This window comes from Somniosus microcephalus, chromosome 13 (genome assembly GCF_052327205.1).
Source record: "Somniosus microcephalus isolate GS21.2 chromosome 13, FLI_Smic_1.0, whole genome shotgun sequence".
Lineage (NCBI taxonomy): Eukaryota > Metazoa > Chordata > Chondrichthyes > Squaliformes > Somniosidae > Somniosus > Somniosus microcephalus.
In genome coordinates, this window is record NC_140999.1 from 166,089,870 (window position 1) to 166,112,542 (window position 22,673).

Consider the following 22,673-nt stretch of genomic DNA (forward strand, 5'->3'; position numbering starts at 1 on the left):
CCGGACAGACTGACATACCAGAGCTGGTAATACACTTCACCCCGCCGGACTCTAATCTAAACAAGGGGTGAATGTGGTAAACCACTGTTATAGTTATCACTGTATATTGTTCTCACTGTTCTCACTGTCACATCACTACACGAGGTCGCCTCTTGTCGCACTGTTATACCTGGGCTGACCACCTCCGACTCCGCCCATTACCTGCCCAGGTATAAAGGTAGCTGACTGGCTAGTATTCCTCCCTGTTGGATCGGATCACCCACGAGGGTGGGCTCTGTTATTTAGCCAATAAAAACCTTCAGTTACGTTCTTAACTCGTCGCCTTTTATTGGACTAATTGATAGGCATATCACTCCCGTTTCCCGTTCGCCATCCCCTGCCCGGACATGACCAGTGCCACGGTCATTAAATGTCTGAACGGCCTCTTCACCCTGTTCGGTTTCACCAGCTATATCCATAGCGACCGGGGCTCATCGTTTATGAGCGACGAACTCCGTCAGTACCTGCTAACTAGGGGTATTGCCACAAGCAGGACCACCAGTTACAACCCCCGGGGGAACGGACAGGTGCAAAGAGAAAATGTGACAGTTTGGAAGGCCGCCCTGCTAGCCTTAAAGTCTAGGGGCCTTCCAACCTCCCGCTGGCAGGATGTGCTCCCCGATGCGCTCCACTCTATTCGGTCACTGCTCTGCACTGCCACTAACGCCACCCCTCATGAGAAAATGTTTGTCTTCCCAAGGAAGTCCACATCGGGGACATCGCTACCGCCATGGCTGACATCCCCAGGGCCGGTCCTACTGAGAAGGCACGTGAGGACCCATAAAACGGACCCCCTGGTCGAGAGGGTCGACCTCCTCCACGCCAACCCCCAGTATGCTTACATTGCATACCCGGACGGGCGGGAGGACACAGTCTCCATAAGAGACCTTGCACCCTCGGGGGCCGCAGTAACCCACTACTCGCTACCACCCCCCCCCCCACGATCCGATATCCAGCCCCAGCAGACGGCAGGCCTGGGCCCCGCGACCCGCTCGACATCTACGAGGACGACATGCCTGTGCCACAGCCTACGCAGGACTCGACGCCGGAAGCTCCACTACCCCTGCCGTCGCCACGCCGATCACAGCGGCAGACAAGACCTCTGGAGAGACTCCAATACACTAACTTTTAATACACTTCACCCCGCCGGACTCAATTTTAAACAAGGGGTGAATGTGGTAAACCACTGTTTGTATTCCACTGTGTACATGCCTGGACATGCCTCGGCTGACTCCTCCCACAAGTCCTAGTATAAAGGTGACTGCTCCCCAGCCCTTTGTATTTCTGGACCGGTCGACCACTCGAGGCAGACCTTCATTCTTTTGTTAATAAAAGCCTTTAGTTACTCTCTTAACTCTCAGTCTTTTATGAGTAATTGATAGCGCATCAGGCTTTATTAACTTTAAAATCCTGTAGTACATCTTTCCACACCCAGTCCCAACCAAAGCTGGAAAGAACTGAATTTAAGATGGCCACCACAAATCACATGACATCAACTACCAATGAGATTACAGCATATATCCCAAGGCAGGAAACAAACAACCAATCACAATACTTCTTACTAAACGTAAAGAATAATCACCACAAGGAGTAGCCCAAACAATCCATTGAGCCTGCTCCGCTGTTCAATAAGATCATGGCTGAACTTCTACATCAACTCTACTTTCCCGCCTTATCCCCATATCCCTTAATCCCCTTAGTGCCCAAAAATCTATCGATCTTAGTCTTGAATACACAGTGATGGAACATCGGGCTGTGCCCACAATTCCTTAAAAGGCGAGCTCCTGATTTCCTAGGTAGTTACAAGATAAATCCTGTATCTTTAACCCAGCCCTTTCACTTGCTTAATGGATGCTGGGGTAGTTTTGTTTTGTAATAGCATTCCTTTGCTTTGTCTCACTGGACAGCAAGAGCAAAAGAACACAGGGCTAGAAATATTTCAGAGTAAAGTGTGAATGTGAGCCACATGAAGCCAGGGGCCACAAGCAAAGAGGATGAAGTCCAAAATGGCCTCTAACCTTCATTGAGCATCATCATTTTAAACCACGATCCTAGAATTTGTCCTCATATTGTCTTCAGCAGCTTGAATTACTGTAGTAGTGTTACAGATATTTTTTTTTACAAGACTCCAAAGCAGCCTTGTGTGCTTCCACTTTAGTGGACAGCACATACTAAGAAAATGTTGAGTAATTGTCTTCCTTTGCAGTGTCCACTCCACAGTATTATGCATAATAGCTCTGTTTTCAGTCCTTACTGAGCATTTGGTAGGTTTTTGCAAATACTCAGTGGGCAGGAATGTGACTTAAAAATGTCACGAGTAACCAGGTAAATTCTCTAGGATTGTTGTGCTTGTATCCCTGGGCAGGAGCCATTATTTCAACTTGGAAATTTAATTACATGCAAAAATGTAAAGTAGAAAATGGAATCAACTCAATTATTTTCCCAAGCCACCTTCGCCAGGTGCCTTTTTCTCTTATATGGTCTGCCAGGGTTCCAAGAGATCCTTTCCCACACGATGATGTATGTGCTCTGTTCCCTGGTTCAATTGTCTATCCATTGATGGTGCTCTGATTCACATTGCTCCCTCATATTCTGAGAGAAAGGGCTATCACACTGCCACAGAGTGAAATGGCTCTATAGGAGATGAACACCTTTTGCTTGCACTACAGAGGCTGAGATAGCTCCAGCTCCTGATAACATCTCTTTGCTTTCATTTACTGTAAAAGGGAGTTGTAGTCATGCTGAATCCCAGCACCAACATCACACAGCCAAAAAGACACATGCAGTTGGTGTGATATGTATTATCAGTCAAGTGCTTTGAATACCCAATGTTCCTCTAAATACTATGTGGTGCCCAAACCATGTAGGTACCCAGTAATACTGAGCCCTGGCATTAGGTCACTGTACCATAGCATCGAACTACAATCAACCTGACATATCACATTAGTTTAAATTATCAAAGGCAACATGGATTTCTTGTTTTGAATATTGTAAAAGACTTCCATTTCTTGCAGAACATTTTAATCCATTATAATTGTATCTTTAGCTAGCATTGAAAAGCAGCAGATTAAGAAATTGATAGATGGAAATGTCCTGAAAGAAATGCAAGTCTTACATGATGCCAAAGTCAAGACAAATCCCTAAACCTGATTATTAAAACTATACCGTGCTTACTTTATTTCCATAACATTTGTCTGAACTTTCCCTTGTCCTATTATGATACAATACAGAATAAATCCACAAGTTGCATGCTTTGAAGACTATTATTCTTATTCTCATTTTATGTTCATTCTGAGGCAGGCGTAATTAGAATTTCAAAATATTATGCGGTGGAAAAAATTAACTTACTTGATCCGCAAAGCATCCAGCCTTCTCCTCACTTAGTCCTTTATAATTAAGAAAAAAGTACGTAATTAATATTTAGGGGGAAAAAAATGTTCATGGAGGAGTATAGTGACAGTTGAATGCAACATACCCAGAGTAATGAAATCAGTCTCGACATGGTCAGCTGTCAAATTCCTTTTCAAGGCACCTGTAGGAAAGATGAACATATTTTAATTCTAATTAGAATATATCCTTGTTAAGATTTTAAAACTGAGTTTTCTATAACTATAGAATTTCTTCTTGCGATAAACATTCAAAACATTTTACATGTGGTTTCCCCCTGTCCTTATCCAGTTTAGCTAATTGGTTAAAGCAAGCTTTTTGTCTCTGGGTCATATAAATTCATACCATGGAGCCTCAGGGACCACACAAAGTTTAAATCCACGCTCCATTTTATTTTCATATACTAGGAAACTCTTTCGTATCCGGCACCGACGGGACCGGCGTGTTGCCGGTTGATAAAAATTCCGGATAACGGAGAGGTATATCTACCGAGGCTATTTTTAACAAACAAAAATAAAAAAAATCAAGAAATGTGCAGTATAATTGGGTACTCACCTACAGAATGTTGTGTTAAATGGATGGTGGAAGATGCTTGATTAAGTACAGTAATGCCAGTTGAGGGTAATCCATAACTCTTTAATTACTTAACAGTAAAACGAAACTTATAAACGACTGTATACTGTAGTTTTCGGAGTGAGAATTTTGCCAGTTATTAGAGGATTCCGGATATTTAGGTGCCGGTTAAACGAGAGTTTCCTGCATCTCAAGTTTAGGTATTGATGTTGTAATTTAAGATTTATCCACCAATGAGTTAAAAGCGCTAAGAACAAGCCTTTCTACACCTCCAGCTCATAAAATTCTAACATGGAAGAGCAGCAAATAAGAAATAGAAGCATAAATGAGACTGAGTGCCTGTGCTTCAAGCACCAGATTGCCATGGCTCAGAGGCCACAGTTTGGATTACAGGATCCAAAAAATGTATGAGCTACAGGATTCTCATCCTGCTAAAGGATTTATGGAGAGGAAACCAGTAGACTATCATATCATTTGTAAACATGAGTGCAGCTGCCTTGAGGGCAAAACTTTCTTTGTTTAACATAGTTTTCTCCCTTCTTCTTTCTGGTGTCCTTCTTTATTCAAAGGTGTCAAAAATATAACATTGATCAGGCACTCTGCTCTGCTTTAAAGCATAAACAATCTGAAGAAAAACCCAAGGACGAATGACAGGGAGTTGTTACAATTGGATCAAGAATTTGATATTTTGTATGTGAAAACTCAACATTATAGGCTTTCTTGCTAGCAAACAAGAAAACATGCGATGAGATATAACAGCATTGATGCCGAGTGCCAACGTACTCACATCGTCCATTCTGTGTGGACATTGCATTTCTCCAATGCGGTAAGTGAATTCTGAGAAACAAGCTAAATACATCAGGGATATTATGCTTCCTGCAACTTAGGAAATGCCATCTGTGGAAAGCAAGAAGCCTGGGCTTAACAATTGAGTTGTCGGGATGGATACATACAGGAAACTTTGTGCTATCCGGCACCGACGGGACCGAGCTGTTGCCGTCCCATCAAAACTGCCGGACAAACCAGCGCTAATGTTGAAACATACGGAGATTTTGAGCTCCGTATCTGGCAACAAACCCTGTTGCAACAGCTTCTAAACAGTCGGCCGTACCTTGCAAGCGTCTCTGTAGCTTAGCAACAGCTTCAGCGAGACCTTGCAGAGCCTGACTGGTGAAAAAAAGCAACGAAAAGAAAAAAAAACTAACGAAACGGCTCCTGATTTTTGCCGGTAGCTCGAGCATTCCGGGCAGTTAACCTCCGGATAAACCAAAGTTTCCTGTATTGTGGAATTTTGCTTGGTTGCCTTTGGGAGTCAGTGAGAAATTATGCAGAACTCAAATGATTAAGTAATTAGATTAAACCCCATGCTAGGGTAGAATGTGCATGGTTGTGAAAGTTGCAAGCTTGATGGGCGAACTGGCCTTTTCCCAGTCCAGGATCTTCTTGTATATTCTTAATATTTTTTTGACATATAATATGCCCTCGGCTGTATCAAGAGTAAACATCCAAATGAGTTGCAGAACAGCACAGAATCTTTAAGTTAAGAGGTCACCTAAAAATATTGACAAATACAAGAGAAGCTCATTTTTATAAAAGAGCTAAATGTTTCATGAAATGATAATCTGTTAATTACAGGATAGTCAGTGCTGCTTGTTAACTATCTCAGATACATAATCTACAATAATGTGTGGCCTATTCTCTTCAAAACAGAATTTTAAAATGTTCTTTTTAAACTTAGGCTCCCTTTTCATTGCAAGCAAGAATAATTTTAAATAGCGGCATAATTTACCAGAATCTCAGCAGATTGCCATTATTTATTTTAATTCATTCTCGCACATGGGCATCGCTAACAAGGCCAGCATTTATTGCCCATCCATAGTTGCCCTCGAGAGTGTGGTGGTGAGCCTTCTTCTTGAACCGCTGCAATCCACGTGGTGAAGGTACTCCCATGGTAACTGTTAGGGAGGGAGTTCCAGCATGTTGACCAGGAGGTTTAAAATTTTTTTTTACCACTGTGACATGTTTTGGAATTTGTGGCCATTTAAGTTAAATCTAGTTCACATTAAAATCCCCACACAATTCAAAGGATGGGCATGGGGAGAATTTGTATTAAAGCTAGAAGGGCCAGATTGAGGGCAGGTTGCAACTTACATAGCAGTTTGAACTGAGACACTAAGGCCACAATTTTAACTGTCCCCACCAGCTGGAAAATGAGCGGGGGCAGTTAAAATAACAGGTGTGTCCCCATATTAAGCTGCTCTTTTGAGCAGGACAACCGCAGGAAGACAGCAGGGTCCTGTTTTAAATATGGAGATCGGGTCCTAGGATGTTTTCAGGACCTGATCTGCAATGTCAACCAAAGGCCTGAGTGGTGGGGTGGGGTCAGTGTTAGCTTCTCCATCAGGCAAAACCTGCCCCGGAGCCTGACCCTGCACCAGAAGAGGCTCAGAAGGTAAGTTTCAAATTTATTTTTCAGTTTATCTTGTAGGCCAGGAGTGCTCCTCCAGGCCTTACAAGGAAGACTTGGGCCTTCCTTGCAATGGGCTACCCTCCCTCTCCCCGAACGCAGCAAATCCCCCCACCCCTGAAACCGGCCTTCCCCACAGGTGCCTGGCTGTGGCCTCCTACCATTTTGTTGTGCTCCGGCCCACTGGCCAGGCTGTCAATCTGGTTGGCTGTCGGGTGGGAGACTGCAGCATTTTATTTAAATGAGGCCCTAATGATGAGATCTTCAGGGTCTCCACGTCTCCGGCCAAGCCGGGTTTTCAACACACAACCGTGCTCCCTCCCCTCCTCCCTGTTAATATCGGGGCCCAAGAGTCAATTGACTTACTATGTTGAGATGGTCTCACTGATTTGGAAAATAGCAGGAGATAGCTTCTAGAGGGCTCCAACTTTAAGAATTGGGGGGTGGGGGGGGGGTGCAGTAGCTGGTTCAATTGTCAACCCTGCTGGCCAACACCCGGAGAGAGAGAGGGGTCACAGATTGAACCGCTGGCTTCTTGTCCAGCTGGGGACAAAAGGGCAGAAAAATATATTCTGGGATCAGTTTGTTGTAATGTCTGGTAAGGGGAGGACAGATACCCTGTTTAATGTAGAGCTGGTCAGAGTCAGAGAAATGGCTGACCAAAAACAATGAATGCTTAGACCGCAAACAGGGATAGTGTAGCTTGTTTTACTATTTTCTATATTACAAAGAAGTTTACTAAAATTAAGTCAAAGTGATATTGGACTTATGATTATAGTTATTCTGTATGTTCACTTACTGACTGTAAAATAAAGCAGCCTTTTGGTTTTCAGCTGGCCATGTCTCACTAAATTGTTAATCAATCAGCCTTTAAAAGATTAGCGAAGCATTTGTGGTTACGCATGTGAGTGTACAGTATCTAGTTCATATAACACAGATGTTCATTGTTATGGCCCCAGATCATGCTATTATATTACTAGATATTGGGCAGTAAAGGTAAACTCCTGATCATGAGGGACACAGAATAAGTTTGTGGGCGAGACCAGTGATGCTGAACCAAGAGAATATCTGGGGGGGGGGGGGGGGGAATTGGTTCGCGCCCCCTTTGGGGTGATAACTTCACCGAGGCGCTACTTTTAGCGCCCCGAAAAAGTTAGCGCCCCTGCACCCGAAATTCAATGGTAGCGCCCCAAGCAGGGGGTGGGGCGCTACTGGAAGCACGCCCCCCTCCCTCATGGGGCGCTCCCATTGAATATCGTGGCACTACGTGCAGCAGCGCCACACACGCCAGCACGTAGCGCGCGGTACTGCCGGCCTCCCTTCCCTGATTAAAGGGGAGGGGCCTAGCGCTGCGTGCACCGGGGCCCTGCTGGACCACCGGGGAGCAGGGTGCCGGCAAAAGAGCTCGGCACGCAAGAGGAGTGCTGGGCTGACCGATAGCGGCTGGCACTCAACCTGAGGAGGCAAAAGGGGGCAGGTGCTGGCAGGCAGCCCAAAAAAAGGACCGCCCAGCACCTGCCCTTAAATTAGCCCCCCTCTGACCCTGTTGGGCATAGCGTCCGACGGTAGGTCAAGGGGCGCGAGCCAAGTTTGCGGCCGGGGCGCTGCGGACGCCGATTACATCATCGTCGGAGGCGCAACCAGCTACCGCCGCCGCTAGCCTCCTGCTGAATTTCGCAGGAGGCGTTAGTGGCGCTACGCCCAGGCGCTAGTTGTTTTGCGCCCCTCCATTAGGGCCCCCGAGGGGGCGCTAACGGGGTGCAAAGCAACCGAATTTTTCCCTCCTAAATTGTAACACGTTGTATTGTTATAATGTGTCATGTTTTATACTGGTGACACATAATTCTCCCCTGGCACAAGAGCGGATTAGAAAGCCCAGAACTAACAGTATATACTCAATAGAATTCAAACCTCCTCTCACCATTAGGAACCAACAGGACACTTTTCACAATGTTTTTCAATGGGCCTGGGCTCATTCCGTTCTGTGAGGCAAACTCACTGAGTTGGCTTAAGAATCGTTCTGCCTGAAAGTGAGGGAAAAAAAGAAATTTTGTTCAACAATGTATTTTAAAATTTCAAGCATAATTAACAGCTTTAAACAGTAAAATAGTGTTCTTTTCATGGTAAACAGTCTTACTTTTCAGTTTTCTGAAGGTGGTGCAACGACAAATCAGATAACACAGCAATGTTGTTACATTATCAGTCTCGTCTGGCACTGTAAGCTTAAGGGCCAGGAATTTGCGGTCAGTGGCGAAGTGTTCGCCGCTGGCCCTGAAGAAAGCTGCCCACGGAGATCTCACGATCTCTGTGGCGAGAAGTTTGTCTTTTTTGACGCGCAAGTGATTTCACTGCAATATAATGGGGCATTCCTAACGCGATCTGTTGTGATGTCAACAAGCTGTCTAAGCAGCCAATCAGATTGCAGAATTATCACAGACAGGGAAGCAGGACATGAGAACCTGCTATTATCCGGACTTTAAAAAATGTTAGAGAGCAAAACAATGATTGGGGCTCTCACATGGGAATAAGGTAAACCTGAAATAAATGTGAACAAACTTTTAAAAAATATAACTTTTTTTTAAAGTTTCTTAAAAATTGTAGTTTTTATCATAATGGAGAAAATTGACATTCCACAAAATTTTTTTTTTTTTTAGGGCCATAACGTTGGTTTGGCAGCCAATATGCTGTTGAAACCCCAGTTACACCTAATCCAACAGGGCCCAACATTGCTATAGAAGGGTTTCGACCTGAAACGTTGACTCTATTTCTCTCTCAGCCTGGCCTGCTGAGTTTTTCCAGCATTTTCTGTTGTTATTAGGGCCTAACATTTAATGGGGTATTACCATGAAAGGAGTCGGCAGCCCTGGAGAAGGCAGAGGATAAAGAGCGCGGGAGGCCGAGGACAGCGGACCTGAAAAGAGTCGGCAGCCCCGGAGAAGGCAGAGGATAAAGAGTGCGGGAGGCCAAGGACAGCAGACCTGAAAGGAGTCGGCAGCCCCGGAGAAGGCAGAGGATAAAGAGTGCGGGAGGCCAAGGACAGCAGACCTGAAAGGAGTCGGCAGCCCCAGAGAAGGCAGAGGATAATTCAGAACAGCTGAAGGCAGTTAATTAGGGAAACTAGGCCTATAAAAACAGGCTTCGCAGTGCGATCTGCACTGAGTGATGAGAGTTGGGTGAGTGAGGGATTTAGGTGGGTGAGGAGTGGAAGGAGGAGGAGCTCCCTTGCTTCGCCTTTGCTTTCCCTAACTTTTCACTGTAGGATTTGGTCCTTACTTTACACCCACGAAAGAGTCCGAGAGCGGGAGCAGTCAAACAACAACAACAACAACTGCAAAACCGCTAAAGTGATGTCACAACCAGGGAAGGAGCTGATTGATAAGTAGGACCTGGTGAGTATTTCTACGGTCCAGTCGTTAAAGTAAAAGTAAGGTCTCTAGTTTAGAGTAAGTAGTGTGTAAAGTGAAGTAAGGTCCCTAGTGTATTTCATATTCTTTAATTTAGAGGAAGTAAAGGGAGTAAATTAAGGATAGGACATGGCAGGGCAGCTTGCAGTGCTCCTCCTGTGCTCTGTGGGAAGTCAGGGACACTTTCGGTGTCCAGGACAAACACGTGTGCAGCGAGTGTCTCCAGCTGCAGCTACTCGAAATCCGTGTTTCAGAGCTGGAGCTGTGGCTGGAGTCACTGTGGAGTATTCGCAAGGCTGAGATCTTTGTGGATAGCACATTTAACGAGGTGGTCACAGGTAAAGAGTGCACAGGCAGAAAGGGAATGGGTGACCGCCAGACAGAGTAAAAGAACGAGGAAGGTAGTGCAGGAGTCCATCTCCCTCTCCAACAGATTTTCCATTTTGGATACTGCTGGGGGAGATGGTTTCTCAGAGGAATGCAGCAAGAGCCAAGTCCGTGGCACTACGAGTGGCTCAGCTGCACAGGAGGGGAGGAAAAAGAGTTGGAGAACAATAGTGATAGGGATTTCTATCGTAAGGGGAACAGATAGACATTTCTGTGGCCGCAGACGTGACTCCAGGATGGTATGTTGCCTCCCTGGTGCCAGGGTCAAGGATGTCACTGAGCGGCTGCAGGACATTCTGAAGGGAGAGGGTGAACAGCCAGAGGTCGTGGTCCATATCGGTACCAACGACATAAGTAGAAAGAGGGACGAGGTCCTGCAAGCAGAATATAGGAAGCCAGGAAATAAATTAAAAAGCAGGGCCTCAAAAGGTAGTAATCTCAGGATTACTCTCAGTGCCATGTGCTAGCGAGAGCAGAAACAGGAGAATGGACTAGATGAATGCGTGGCTGGAGAGATGGTGTAGGAGGGGGGGATTTAAGTTCCTGAGGCATTGGGACTGATTCCGGGGAAGGTGGGACCTGTACAAGTTGGACGGGTTACACCTCGGCAGAACCGAGACCAATATCCTCACAGGGGGGTTTGCTAGTGCTGTTGGGAAGGATTTAAACTAGTCTGTCAGGGGGCTGGGAACCTAAGTGTGGGTCCAGAACAGAGAGAAACAAAGCTGGAAGTGCAAGTTAGAAAAGTAGTCAGCAAAACTAGTAGGGAGCAGAAACAAAGGCCAACAGTAAAGAGGGTCAAAGTGCAGAAAAATATTAAACAGGTAAAGTTGAAGGCACTTTATCTAAATGCACGTAGCATTCGCAACAAGGTGGATGAATTAATGGCACTAATAGAAGTAAATGGGTATGATGTAATTGCCATTACAAAGTAACCAAAGCTGGGAAGTGAATGTTCCAGAGTACTCAACATTTAGGAAGGACAGACAAAAAGGAAAAGGAGGTGGCGTAGCGCTGTTAATAAGGGATGAGATCGGTACGGTAGAGATAAAAGATCTTGGCTTGGCAGATCGTGATGTAGAACTGGAATCAGTTTGGGTGGAGCCAAGAAACAGCAAAGGATGGAAAACATTGGTGGGAGTTGTGTATAGGCCACCAAACAGTAGTGGTAATGTAGGGCACAGTATCAATCAAGAGATTAGAAATTCATGTAACAAGGGCAATATGGTAATCATGGGGGACTTTAATCTACATATTGACTGGGCAAATCAAATTACCACTAATGGTGTGGAGGACGAATTCTTGGAATGCGTGCGAGATGGTTTCCTAGATCAGTATGTGGAGGAACCAACCAGGGAACAGGCTATTCTAGATCTGGTACTATGTAATGAGAAAGGGCTGATCAATAATCTTGTGGTAAAGGGGCCTTTAGTGACAAGTGACCATAATATGATTGAATTTTACATTAAGTTTGAGAGTGATGTAGTCCAATTTGAAACTAAGGTCTTCAATCTAAACAGAGGAAACTACAAGGGTATGAGGGACAAGCTGGCCATGGTAGATTGGGAGACTACACTAAAAAGGTATGAAGGTGGACATACAATGGCTAACATTAAAGGAAATAATGCATAATTTGCAACAAACATATATTCCTCTAGGGCATAAAAACCCAAAAGGAAAAGTGATCCAACCATGGCTAAAAAAAGAAATTAAAGCTAGTATTAGGAGGAAGTTTATAAAGTTGCCAGAAAAAGCAGTCAGCCTGAGGATTGGGATCTTTTTAGAAATCAGCAAAGAGGGACCAAGAAATTGATAAAGAAAGGGAAAATGGAATATGAGCACAAACTAGCGAAAAATATAAAAACGGATTGTAAAAGCTTCTATAGGTATGTGAAAAGCAAAAGACTTGCAAAGGTAAATGTAGGTCCTTTACAGTCTTAGACGGGAGAATTTATAATGGAGAATGAGGAAATGACAAAGAAATTAAATACTTTGTTTCTGTCTTCACAGAGGAAGACACAAAAAACCTCCCAGAAATACAAAAAAACCAAGGGTGTGGCGAGAATGAGGAACTTAAAGAAATTATTAGTAAAAGAAAACAGTACTAGCAAAATTAATGGGACTAAAAGTCGATAAATCCCAAGGACCGGATGACCTACATCCTAGGGTTTTGAAAGAGGTGGCCATTGGGATAGTGGACGCATTGGTTGTCATCTTCCAGAATCTATAGAATTTTGGAACGGTTGCTGCAGATTGGAGGATAGCAAATGTAACCCCGCTATTTAAGAAAGGAGGGAGAGAGAAAACGGGGAACTACAGACCTCTTAGCCTCACATCAGTAGTTTGGAAAATGCTGGAATCTATTATAAAGGATGCAATAACTGGGCACTTAGAAACTAATAGTAAGATTGGGCAGAGTCAGCATGGATTTTCGAAAGGGAAGTCCTGTTTGACAAACCTATTGGAGTTCTTTGAGGATGTAACTAGTGGAGTAGACAAAGGGGAACCGGTAGATGTGGTGTATTTGGATTTTCAGAAGGCCTTCGATAAGGTCCCACACAAGAGGTTGGTGAACAAAATTAGGGCACATGGAATTGGGGGTAATATACTAGCATGGATTGAGAATTGGTTAACAGACAGAAAACAAAGAGTAGGGATAAACGGGTCTTTTTCAGGATGGCAGGCTGTGACTAGTGGGGTACTGCAAGGATCGGTGCTTGGGCCCCAGCTATTCACAATCTATATCAATAATTTGGATGAGGGGACTAAATGTAACATTTCCAACTTTGCTGATGTCACAAAGCTAGGTGGCAGTGTTATTTGCGAAGAGGATGTGAAGAGGCTTCAAGGGGATCCCGACAGGCTCATTGAGTGGGCGAGAACATGGCAGATGGATTATAATGTGGATAAATGTGGTGTTATCCACTTTGGTAGAAAAAACAGAAAGGCAGAGTATTTCCTAAATGGTGAAAGATTGGAGAATGCAGATGCTCAAAGAGACCTGGGTGTCCTTGTACATGAGTCACTGAAAGTGAATGTGCAGGTGCAGCAAGCCATTAGGAAGGCAAATGGTATGCTGGCCTTCATTACAAGAGGATTTGAATACAGGAGTAAAGAAGTCTTACTCCAATTATATTGGGCCTTGGTGAGACCACACCTGGAGTACCGTGTACAATTTTGGTCTCCTTACCTAAGGAAGGATATACTTGCCATAGGGAGAGTGCAACGATGGTTCACGAGATTGATTCCTGGGATGGCAAGACTGTCGTATGAGAAGAGATTGAGTAAACTAGGCCTGTATTCTCTTGAATTCAGAAGAATGAGAGGGGATCTCATTGAAGCATACAAAATTATTACAGGGCTTGATAGGATGGATGCTGGGAGAATGTTTCCCTTGGCTGGGGAGTCTAGAACCAGGGGCCACAGCCTCAGGATAAAGGGTAGGACATTCAGGACTGAGATGAGAAGAAATTTCTTCAGAGGGTGGTGAATCTTTGGAATTCTCTACCCCAGAGGGCTGTGGAGGCTCAGTTATTGGGTATATTCAAAACAGAAGTCGATAGATTTCTGACTAGTAGGGCATCAAGTGATATGGCGATAAGGCCGGTGAATGGAATTGAAGCAGAAGATCAGCCATGATCTCATTGAATGGCGGAGCAGGCTCGAAGGGCCGAATGGCCGACTCCTGCTCCTATTTCTTATGTTCTTATGTACCACAGAAAAGCCCAAGTTTCATCAGTTTCACTGATTGCCGGCTATGGCCCGGGGCGGGGGGGGAGGGCAACAGATTTGGAGCAGTAAATGACTGACCACAACTTCAGGACTTCCACATTTAGATGCGCATATGCTACATCCTGAAATTGCGGTCAGTTTCAATGGGGTAATAAAGGTGAATGCTGTAAGTTTGCCGTTATTACCCACTGCAAATTCTGGCCCAAGATGTGTTGCTTTGGAGAAGCCAAAAGCAGAGGCCTGCACTTACCAGCAGGGTGGAAGAAAATTCATTATAGGGAAGATAATCCTGGGCTGTTCTTACACATCTCTTAGTACCTAATTCTTAGCAACATTAACAAAGGGCTTGGAGTGGGCTCCCCTGGATATTCTCTTGGCTGAGGATGGTATGTAATGCAGGGATATAGGCTGAATACCTTGAAGAAGCCTTAACTTAAAAACAAAACAGTATTGTGAATTGGGCTTGGAATGTAAAGGACTGAGATAAAGGCTCATGCCTACAGTCCACCAAAAAGCAAGATGAAGTTGCCAATTTCAGCCATTCTGCAATAGAGAAGCACTCACTGGGCTTCCTGACAGAGGACTGGGGAGTAGGTTGTGCTTGCACACATTCCAGCTGCTGCCTTATGAGCAACACAACAAAGGCCTGGGAACCAACCGCCTATCTGTTAATTTGATTGCCCTTGATGCATGGCCTTGGGGGCCCCAAAAAAGGTGTAGGAGAAAATGTGAACGAATGGAGACGTCCACACACTCAGCAAGAATGAAAGAACTGCAGTGCAAAAGTTCACACTGCAGAAGATATACGGCTAGAAATCACACTTGTTGATATTAGCAAAAGAATATTTAACACTCGTTTTAACTGGCTTATTAAAATAACAAATAAAAGAATGCCATATAAAAATAGCAAGTGTCCATCCGCTAACATCACCTACAAATTGCTAAGCTATCTTACGGCATGTTATTTTCCTGGTAGCCAACATAATATTCCAGTTGAGTTTGTGGGATGAACCATTCCAGGAACTGAGCCAGCTAGAAATTTCCAATACAAGAATGCCAACTTTTAAATACAAAGTACACTTAAAAGAACTGCTAAATTTCGTAACTTTTCTTACCTCTGTGGGTTCTGTAACAAAGTGGAAGATTATTTCTGTTAATGCTGAGAATTGCTGCAAATAAAATTCATGAAATGTAAATGCTTTATTATAACTGACAAATAAAGCACACCGTAGCCATACAAATTCTAAAAGTATCTAGATTTCTTCTCTATATAAAAAAATACTTTCAAATCCTACCAACTCAAAAACATGGTTGCCTCCCCCAAATGCCTTCACCGTCACAAAAAGATAGTTTGCATATTTTCCCTTTACCTCACCTTTTTCATTGCTTCTACAGCAGCAGTTCAGTTTAAAATAAAACTAAATGGGAAGGGCGGTATACACACCCGAGGACTAATATGAGCTTCTCCCACATTTTACTTTTCTTGTTTGAACAGAAGCAAAAGAGAAGGCGAGTTGGACAAAATGCTGTATAGGATGGTGAGCTGGCTACAATAGTGCAGGAATAATTAGGACAGCAGTGGCTTCGAAACTACCCGCTGTATAAATGTGTGAACCAGAAAAAACAAATATCAAATTTGTTGATAGATTTGACGTTGCTATAAGAGTAAGTAAAATACTGGTATCCTGACTGGCATTCTGGCACTGCTAAATGTCCAGGTTTTATTTAACAATAACTTAATCACCAACACTACTTTGATCCCCCTAAGTGACAAATGCACTTTTCTCAAAGCATCAATACAATTCAATTTATAGCTTGCTATTTCATATTCTAGAACAGTGGATAAATAAATGTGATTTAAGCACAAGCCTCAACTTGTTAATGGAACTACAACCTGCATTACCTATATAATCGGCTAAACGGTTAGATTAGTAAACAGGAGACTGGGATCAGCTATGTCATATCTTTTGAAACTAAGATTAAAAACACCTCCACACATACACCTGCTGTAACACAAACTTGTCAGAATGCCGAACAAGGTGTAACAACAGAGATTTGAGCAGATTTTATTGTTCCAATTTTCTACAGCAGTACACGAGCAACGAGGTTAGCAGTGGCTGCAAACCCACCTGCAGTATAAAGGTGATAGGTTATGTATACATTAGACATTTTGGTAAATTTCTAAATGCACCTATTATGCCAGACTAGCTGGACTTGCTTGTCTTTATGTTTTAATAATAAGACAAAGGTCCATTCACCATTATAGATTTCTACTTACAGCGCAAATTTTCAAATTCAGTTGCCCGGATCCTAGATTTGCAAGAGAGTTCCCAAGATCATCAGACTTCTGGATTACCAAGATGCTATTTCAGTTGCAGTTTCCTAATAACTATTTTCTACAATGATAAAATTGGTTTCCTGTAGGTAGCTAGCACTGTCTTTGCAAGTTAACACAGGGGGACACTGGAAGTGTGTCAATATTTGCAGCGGGCTCCCATACGGAAAGTCACTCTTATAGTAATACCCAAGATTGAAAACTTTTGTCAAGATAATTTTGTTTCAGAAATTTTCAAACTGTTGACAGCCCTTAAGATAAGATTTGTGAACAACTCCTTGGATGGGAATGGGACGATAATTGATTTTGTTTCAAAAAGATGTGACCTTTGTGATTTAGGTCACTCAAACACAGTTGCGTGTTCGCAGTTCTGATGAAGGATATACACCCAAAAAGTTGGTCTATATTTTCTCTGTACAGATGCTAGCTGGCCTGCCGTGTGTTTCCAGTATTTGATGTTTTAGTTTCAAATTTGCAGTTTTCCTCCTACCATTTCCATGGGTTTGCAATTATGTATCGCCGTTGCTGATCATAAATGTCAATCCTAACATTTTGCTGATCACAAATATCAATCCTATCATTTTCCTGATGTTTACAACTCTGTGCATAAATATGCTCCAAAGGAGGGACAGGACCTGAAGCCTCTGCCTCTCTTCCTCCTGCAGATTCAAACACGTACGTTCATTAAACAATGTATTTTTTTTAAAAGGACCTCCATTCACAGCAATTACCTGGTTGGAGAATTTATTAAGTGTCTGGATGTCGCTCGACACGGAATCCGACACAGGCTCGGCGCTGAAGTGCAATTTGTGCATCTTCTCTTCTCTCACCTCCCTCCCCCCACTGCCTCTGTCCTGCTGCTTCCACCAAGAGGGGGAGGGGGGAGGAGCGGCGCTGGCTGCAGTTCACAGCCCGCACATTCGACACATTCGCCGAGCGAGAGCGGGGAGGGGAAAAATAAAAATCAGAACTTGCAATTTAGCATGAATTAATTCAAGAGATATTTTAGAAGGAGATTGCTGGGTGATGATCTCGACGACGCTAAAAAGCATTTGATGGGGGGAGGCGGTAAATGTAGGCGCAGTTTCGGGGGGGAGGGTTTCGAGTCCCGCGAAAAGTCACGCCTGCTGCCCCGAGCGAGCTGCTCACAAACCGCTTCCCTTCAGCCCGGCCGGAGCTCGGCAGCTCAGACACAGACACCTACCGCACCCGCCAGGCGCAATCTGCAGCATCCGAGCCACCGAGAGTAAGTTTTTTAATTAAAAAAAATAAATCTTTTCTATTTGTTGTGTGGTGCATTTTGATTTCTGCTGACTTGGCTTTTTAAATCTTTATTTTTATTTTCTTTGTGTTTCTCCTTTTCGTTTTTTTTTGGGTGGGGGGGGGAGGATTTATGCTTTTTTTTAAAAAACGGTTTTTGAAACAATCCCGATGGTTTCGAGGGCGAGTGACACTTTGTTGCAAGGCTTCATCTGTTTAGTTTTTGACAGTTCAGCTCACCAGCAGTTATAGGTCCTTTGTTACCAAACCCATTTCCGTGCTGCTTTTTCAATTAGTTTTTATTGTATCGCAGTTCTAGCATGGTTACAATGGTCACTGCAGCTCTGTGATACATTGTGCAAAAGTAAATCAAGCCAATTTGACTGGGTGTGCAGTTGAGTGTTCCTTTATTTACAAAAATGATTTCTTTCTCTGGAGGCGAGTGCCATTCAGAAGCTGACACGCTGCTTGCTTCTTTTGTTTAATTTACTTTTTTATGATCTTAGTTTATTTTCGCTTTGGTGTTTGTATTTAGGGCAGCGCAGGCTAACTAAATGATTATATATTGATATTTTTGTATTGTATTACCGATAAAATTTACCGATGGAATGGTGGTGTTGCAGCGTTCAGGATTGGATTCATCCAAAACTCAGTTAGGTGGCAGTAGCATATTGTGGTATAACTAATAATCCCTCCAGTAGGCGGGTCTCCAGGGAAGTCAGGTGACCAGGCAATTCATACAATTATAATATATTAAATATATTTCGTGTTAAAAGCTGAGATTGGAATCAAGTAGATTATCCTGGTAGGATGGACTGTAATATTTCATTGAGTTGAAAAGTAGTAGCTACTTTAAAAAAAATCTTTTCTCGCTGTGCACAGGCACGAAGTGACGTTTTGGAGACTTTACTAGATGAATGAATGCAAAATGAAATTTAACTTGCGGTCCGCCATCAACTTTTAAAACGTTCGTTTTTACAGCAAACGATCAACAGTGTCACCCATGTAGTCGTTGACATTCAATTTCCATTGTGTTAAAGTGATCAGCTTTCCCTTAACATGCGTGTAATCATTTAACCTTTTGGCTTGAAAACTAGGTACTTGATAAGACTTTATTTACATCGATTTAATTCATTGTTCTGACCAAAATGTATTTTCAGGAGTTGTTTGTAAATGGGCAGCTGAACTTTTTTCATAGCAGAATTCTTCATGAGTAGAACAAGAACATAAGAGAAATCAGAATAATTACAAAAAAGGCAAAGTTCTTGTATTGGACTGAGTAATTATCATTTTTTGAGGGGGTGTTGAATATTGTGAGATTGAGGATGCAAACTGAGTTCAGTGTCATAATGCTAATGGTTTGGATACTTTTATTTCATACATGTTGATTGTAATATTTAAAGATTGGATACTTGAAGAATTAATTCCTTGTGTAAATATTCACTGTTTGCAGTCAACAAATGGGATTTCAGCCTGATATAATTAACTTAGGAAAAACATTTGGCTGAAGTATAACATTGTCAATCTGTTTTACATTCCAAACATACATTCCAAACAACCACAATCAAATGCCTAAAGAGCTCTGCAAAATAATTCTGAAAAGTCAGGAAAAAATATATAGCTTTAAATCTGCTGAATTATTTATGCACTCAATTGTTTGCTGTGATCTGTAAGATTTTGAGAGTTAGCCTTAATGTTGTGGTTTTTATTGTATATGCCACTCATAGTGCCTGACATACTATTTTCTAAGTTTCTGACCTTTCTCCCTTTTGAAAACTGTGACAGATCCTTTCTAAATGTAGATAGATGGTTAACTATCTCTATGTAATATTTTGGTCTGTAAGTATATCAAAAAAACAATTTCTGCAGAGCTTGTTTCTTTGCCCTTACTATGTAAAGGAAACTATCTCTTATACAGTTTGTTTGACAAATTTGCTGGAGTTCTTTGAGGAAGTAACATATAGGGTGGATAAAGGGGAACCAGTGGACGTAGTGTATTTAGACTTCCAAAAGGCATTTGACAAGGTGCCACACAAGATTATTGCTTAAGATAAAAAAAATCACGGGATTGGGCGTAATATTCTGGCATGGATAGAGGATTGGCTATCTAACAGAAGGCAGAGAGTTGGGATAAATGGTTCATTCTCAGACTGGCAATCAGTAACTAGTGGTGTTCCGCAGGGGTCAGTGCTGGGTCCCCAACTCTTTACAATCTATATTAACGATTTGGAGGAGGGGACCGAGTGTAACATATCAAAGTTTGCAGATGATACTAAGATGGGAGGGAAAGTAGTGAGTGAGGAGGACATAAAAAAACCTGCAAGGGGACATAGACAGGCTAAGTAAGTGGGCAGAGATTTGGCAGATGGAATACAATACTGGAAAGTGTGAGGTTATGTACTTTGGCAGGAAAAATCATAGAGCAAGTTATTATCTTAATGGCAAGAAACTGGAAAGTACTGAAGTACAAAGGGATCTGGGGGTCCTGGTGCACAAAACTCAAAAGGTTAGTATGCAGGTGCAGCAAGTGATTAAGAAGGCCAATGGAATGTTGGCTTTCATTGCTAGGGGGATAGAATATAAAAATAGGGAGGTATTGCTTCAGTTGTACAAGGTATTGCTGAGACCGCACCTGGAATACTGCATACAGTTTTGGTGTCCATACTTAAGAAAAGACATACTTGCTCTCGAGTCAGTACAAAGAAGGTTCACTCGGTTAATCCCGGGGATGAGGGGATGGACATATGAGGAGAGGTTGAGTAGATTGGGACTCTACTCATTGGAGTTCAGAAGAATGAGAGGCGATCTTATTGAAACATACAAGATTGTGAAGGGGTTGGATCGGGTGGATGCGGGGAGGATGTTCCCGATGATGGGTGAAACTAGAACTAGAGGGCATAGTCTTAGAATAAGGGGCTGCTCTTTCAAAACTGAGATGAGGAGGAACTACTTCACTCAGAGGGTGGTAGGTCCATGGAATATGCTGCCCCAAAAAGCTGTAGAAGCTACATCATTACATAAATTTAAAACAGAAATAGACAGTTTCCTAGAAGTAAAGGGAATTAAGGGTTACGGGGAGCGGGCAGGAATTTGGACATGAGTCTAGGTTCGGATCGGACATGGCCCTGTGGGTAGCGGAGCGGGCCCAGGGGCCGTGTAGCCTGATCCTGCTCCTATTTCGTGTGTCTAATTCTGTTAGATTCAGGAGATGGTTCTGTGATAGTAGATTGGCGGTTAGGATCAGATCAGCCATGATCTTATTGAATGGCGGAGCAGGCTCGAGGGGCCGATTGGCCTACTCCTGCTCCTATTTCTTATGTTCTTATCTTTTGAAACTGTATAAGAACATATGAATATTTGTAGATATTCCAGCATATTGAATTTCTTTTTTCAGAAAGAAACATCTTAAGGCTTATTTCATCCATTTAGTATTTAACACATTAATTCTGTTGAATTCATCTTTGTAGTATTAGATGAACATTAGAATTCTTAAATGACATGGAATAAGAACACACGAGAAACCAGAGCAATTACAAAAACAATGCAAAATACTTGCACTAGACTAATTAGTTGTAATTTTTTTGATGGATTATTTAAATCCACTTCAATACTCTGAGATTGAGGATACAAAACCAGCTCAGTGTCATGGTGCTAATTGTTTGGCAACTTTTGTTTCAAATACATGTTGAGTGAAAATAATATTTAATTGTAGTATTAATTAGCAGTATTGGTGAAGGAAAGAATACATGCTGTAGAGAAGACTGATGTACACAAAAGAGATTTAGAGTCAATATGGTTAAATATTAAAGATAAAATGATCCTTACATTAGTGGGGTAGAACTACAGACCCCATAATTGTGGGAGAAATAGGAGAGCCGATGAGGGAGGTGAGTAGAAATAACAATTGTTGTTCTAGAATATGTAATTACCCAGTCATTGATTGAGACAGAGAGGGAATAAACAGAGAAAAAGGAATTAAATTCCTAAAATGTGTGCAGGATTCCTTCCTCACTGGTTGTATGCCTGCAAAATGAGAGCCATTGCTAGATCTACTTAAAAGTAATGAAATAGATCAGGAGATGAGTCAAATGTACATGAGTACCTCGGGAGTAGTGACCATAATACGGTAAGGATTATACTTCAAATAAAAGGGGGAAAAAAGTTAGTACAAAAACAAGGGCTCCAGTTCGGAATTGGCAGATTTTAAAAAGACGAGGACTGAGCTAACTGAGGTGAGATGGACAGAGAAATTGGCATACAGGATAGTAAATCAACAATGAGATATTTTTAAAAAGGAGATTGCAAAGCTGCAGAATAAATCTATGCAATTAAAAAGAAGAGACTATTTTATTCATGGCATTCTGAAACTTCGAGTAAAGAGGTTAGACACAAACTAAATTTGAAGAATAGGGCACTTGGGGCTTATAGGTATGATAAAAGAGAAAATACAAGAAAATAAGGAAAGAGGTTAAGAAAGAGAAGGAAAGCAAGGAGAGAATCTGAAACGATATTAAAAATAAACAGTAACGTATCAACAAAAGAGAATTGTTACATGTGAGGTTGGACCCCTGAGAGGATAGGATAGTGAGTTAGAAGAGGATAAACAGAAATTGGCGAGGATGCATAACCAGTACCTTGCATCAGTGTTTACAAAAGAGAAGCATATTGGGGAGGAGGTAATTGTTAATTGGCTAAAAGAAAGGTGAGAGAGATATGATAAATAAAGGAAAGTATTAGAAAAGTTTGTTGAGCTAAAGGATGACAAAATGCTGGAACCTGTTTTAGCTACATCCCACAATCCTGAGGAAATGGAGGTAGGAATAGTGGATGCCTTCGAGAGTTCTTTGAAGAGTGAATGTGGGTTGGCCCACTGGAGGACTGGACTGGTCAATGTAATCGCCATTTTCAAAAAGAGAGATGGCGCGAACCCAAGTAATGACATGCCAGTTCGTTTTAACATCTGTGGTAAGGAAACATTTGGAATCTCGTTTGTAAACACTGATGCAAGGTACTGGTTATACATCCTCGCCAGTTTCTGTTTATCCTCTTCTAACTCGCTATCCTTTCCTCTCGGGGGTCCAACCTCGCA

General features: G+C 42.6%; 2 protein-coding genes across 3 annotated transcripts in view; one reads left to right on the forward strand and one right to left on the reverse strand.

Moving 5' to 3' along the window:
* Positions 1–17,337, reverse strand: part of commd7 (COMM domain containing 7) — a 31,082-nt gene extending 13,745 nt beyond the window's left edge. The window contains exons 1-5 of one of the 2 annotated variants that reach the window (XR_015080645.1): positions 17,056–17,337; positions 15,105–15,158; positions 8,388–8,490; positions 3,515–3,571; positions 3,388–3,425 (exon numbers count right to left, since the gene is read on the reverse strand). Coding sequence is in view for 1 of the 2 variants with exons in the window: in XM_086005534.1 (XP_085861660.1) it covers positions 3,388–3,425; positions 3,515–3,571; positions 8,388–8,490; positions 15,105–15,158; positions 17,056–17,139 (336 nt within the window). In the remaining variant the exon portion in view is untranslated. The remainder of the gene's footprint in view (positions 1–3,387; positions 3,426–3,514; positions 3,572–8,387; positions 8,491–15,104; positions 15,159–17,055) is intronic. The other variant, XM_086005534.1, reaches the window with a different exon arrangement.
* Positions 17,338–17,396: 59 nt separating this feature from the next.
* Positions 17,397–22,673, forward strand: part of LOC147108756 (DNA (cytosine-5)-methyltransferase 3A-like) — a 289,893-nt gene continuing 284,616 nt past the window's right edge. The window contains exon 1 of the mRNA XM_086005535.1: positions 17,397–17,570. The gene's annotated coding sequence lies outside the window, so the exon portion shown is untranslated. The remainder of the gene's footprint in view (positions 17,571–22,673) is intronic.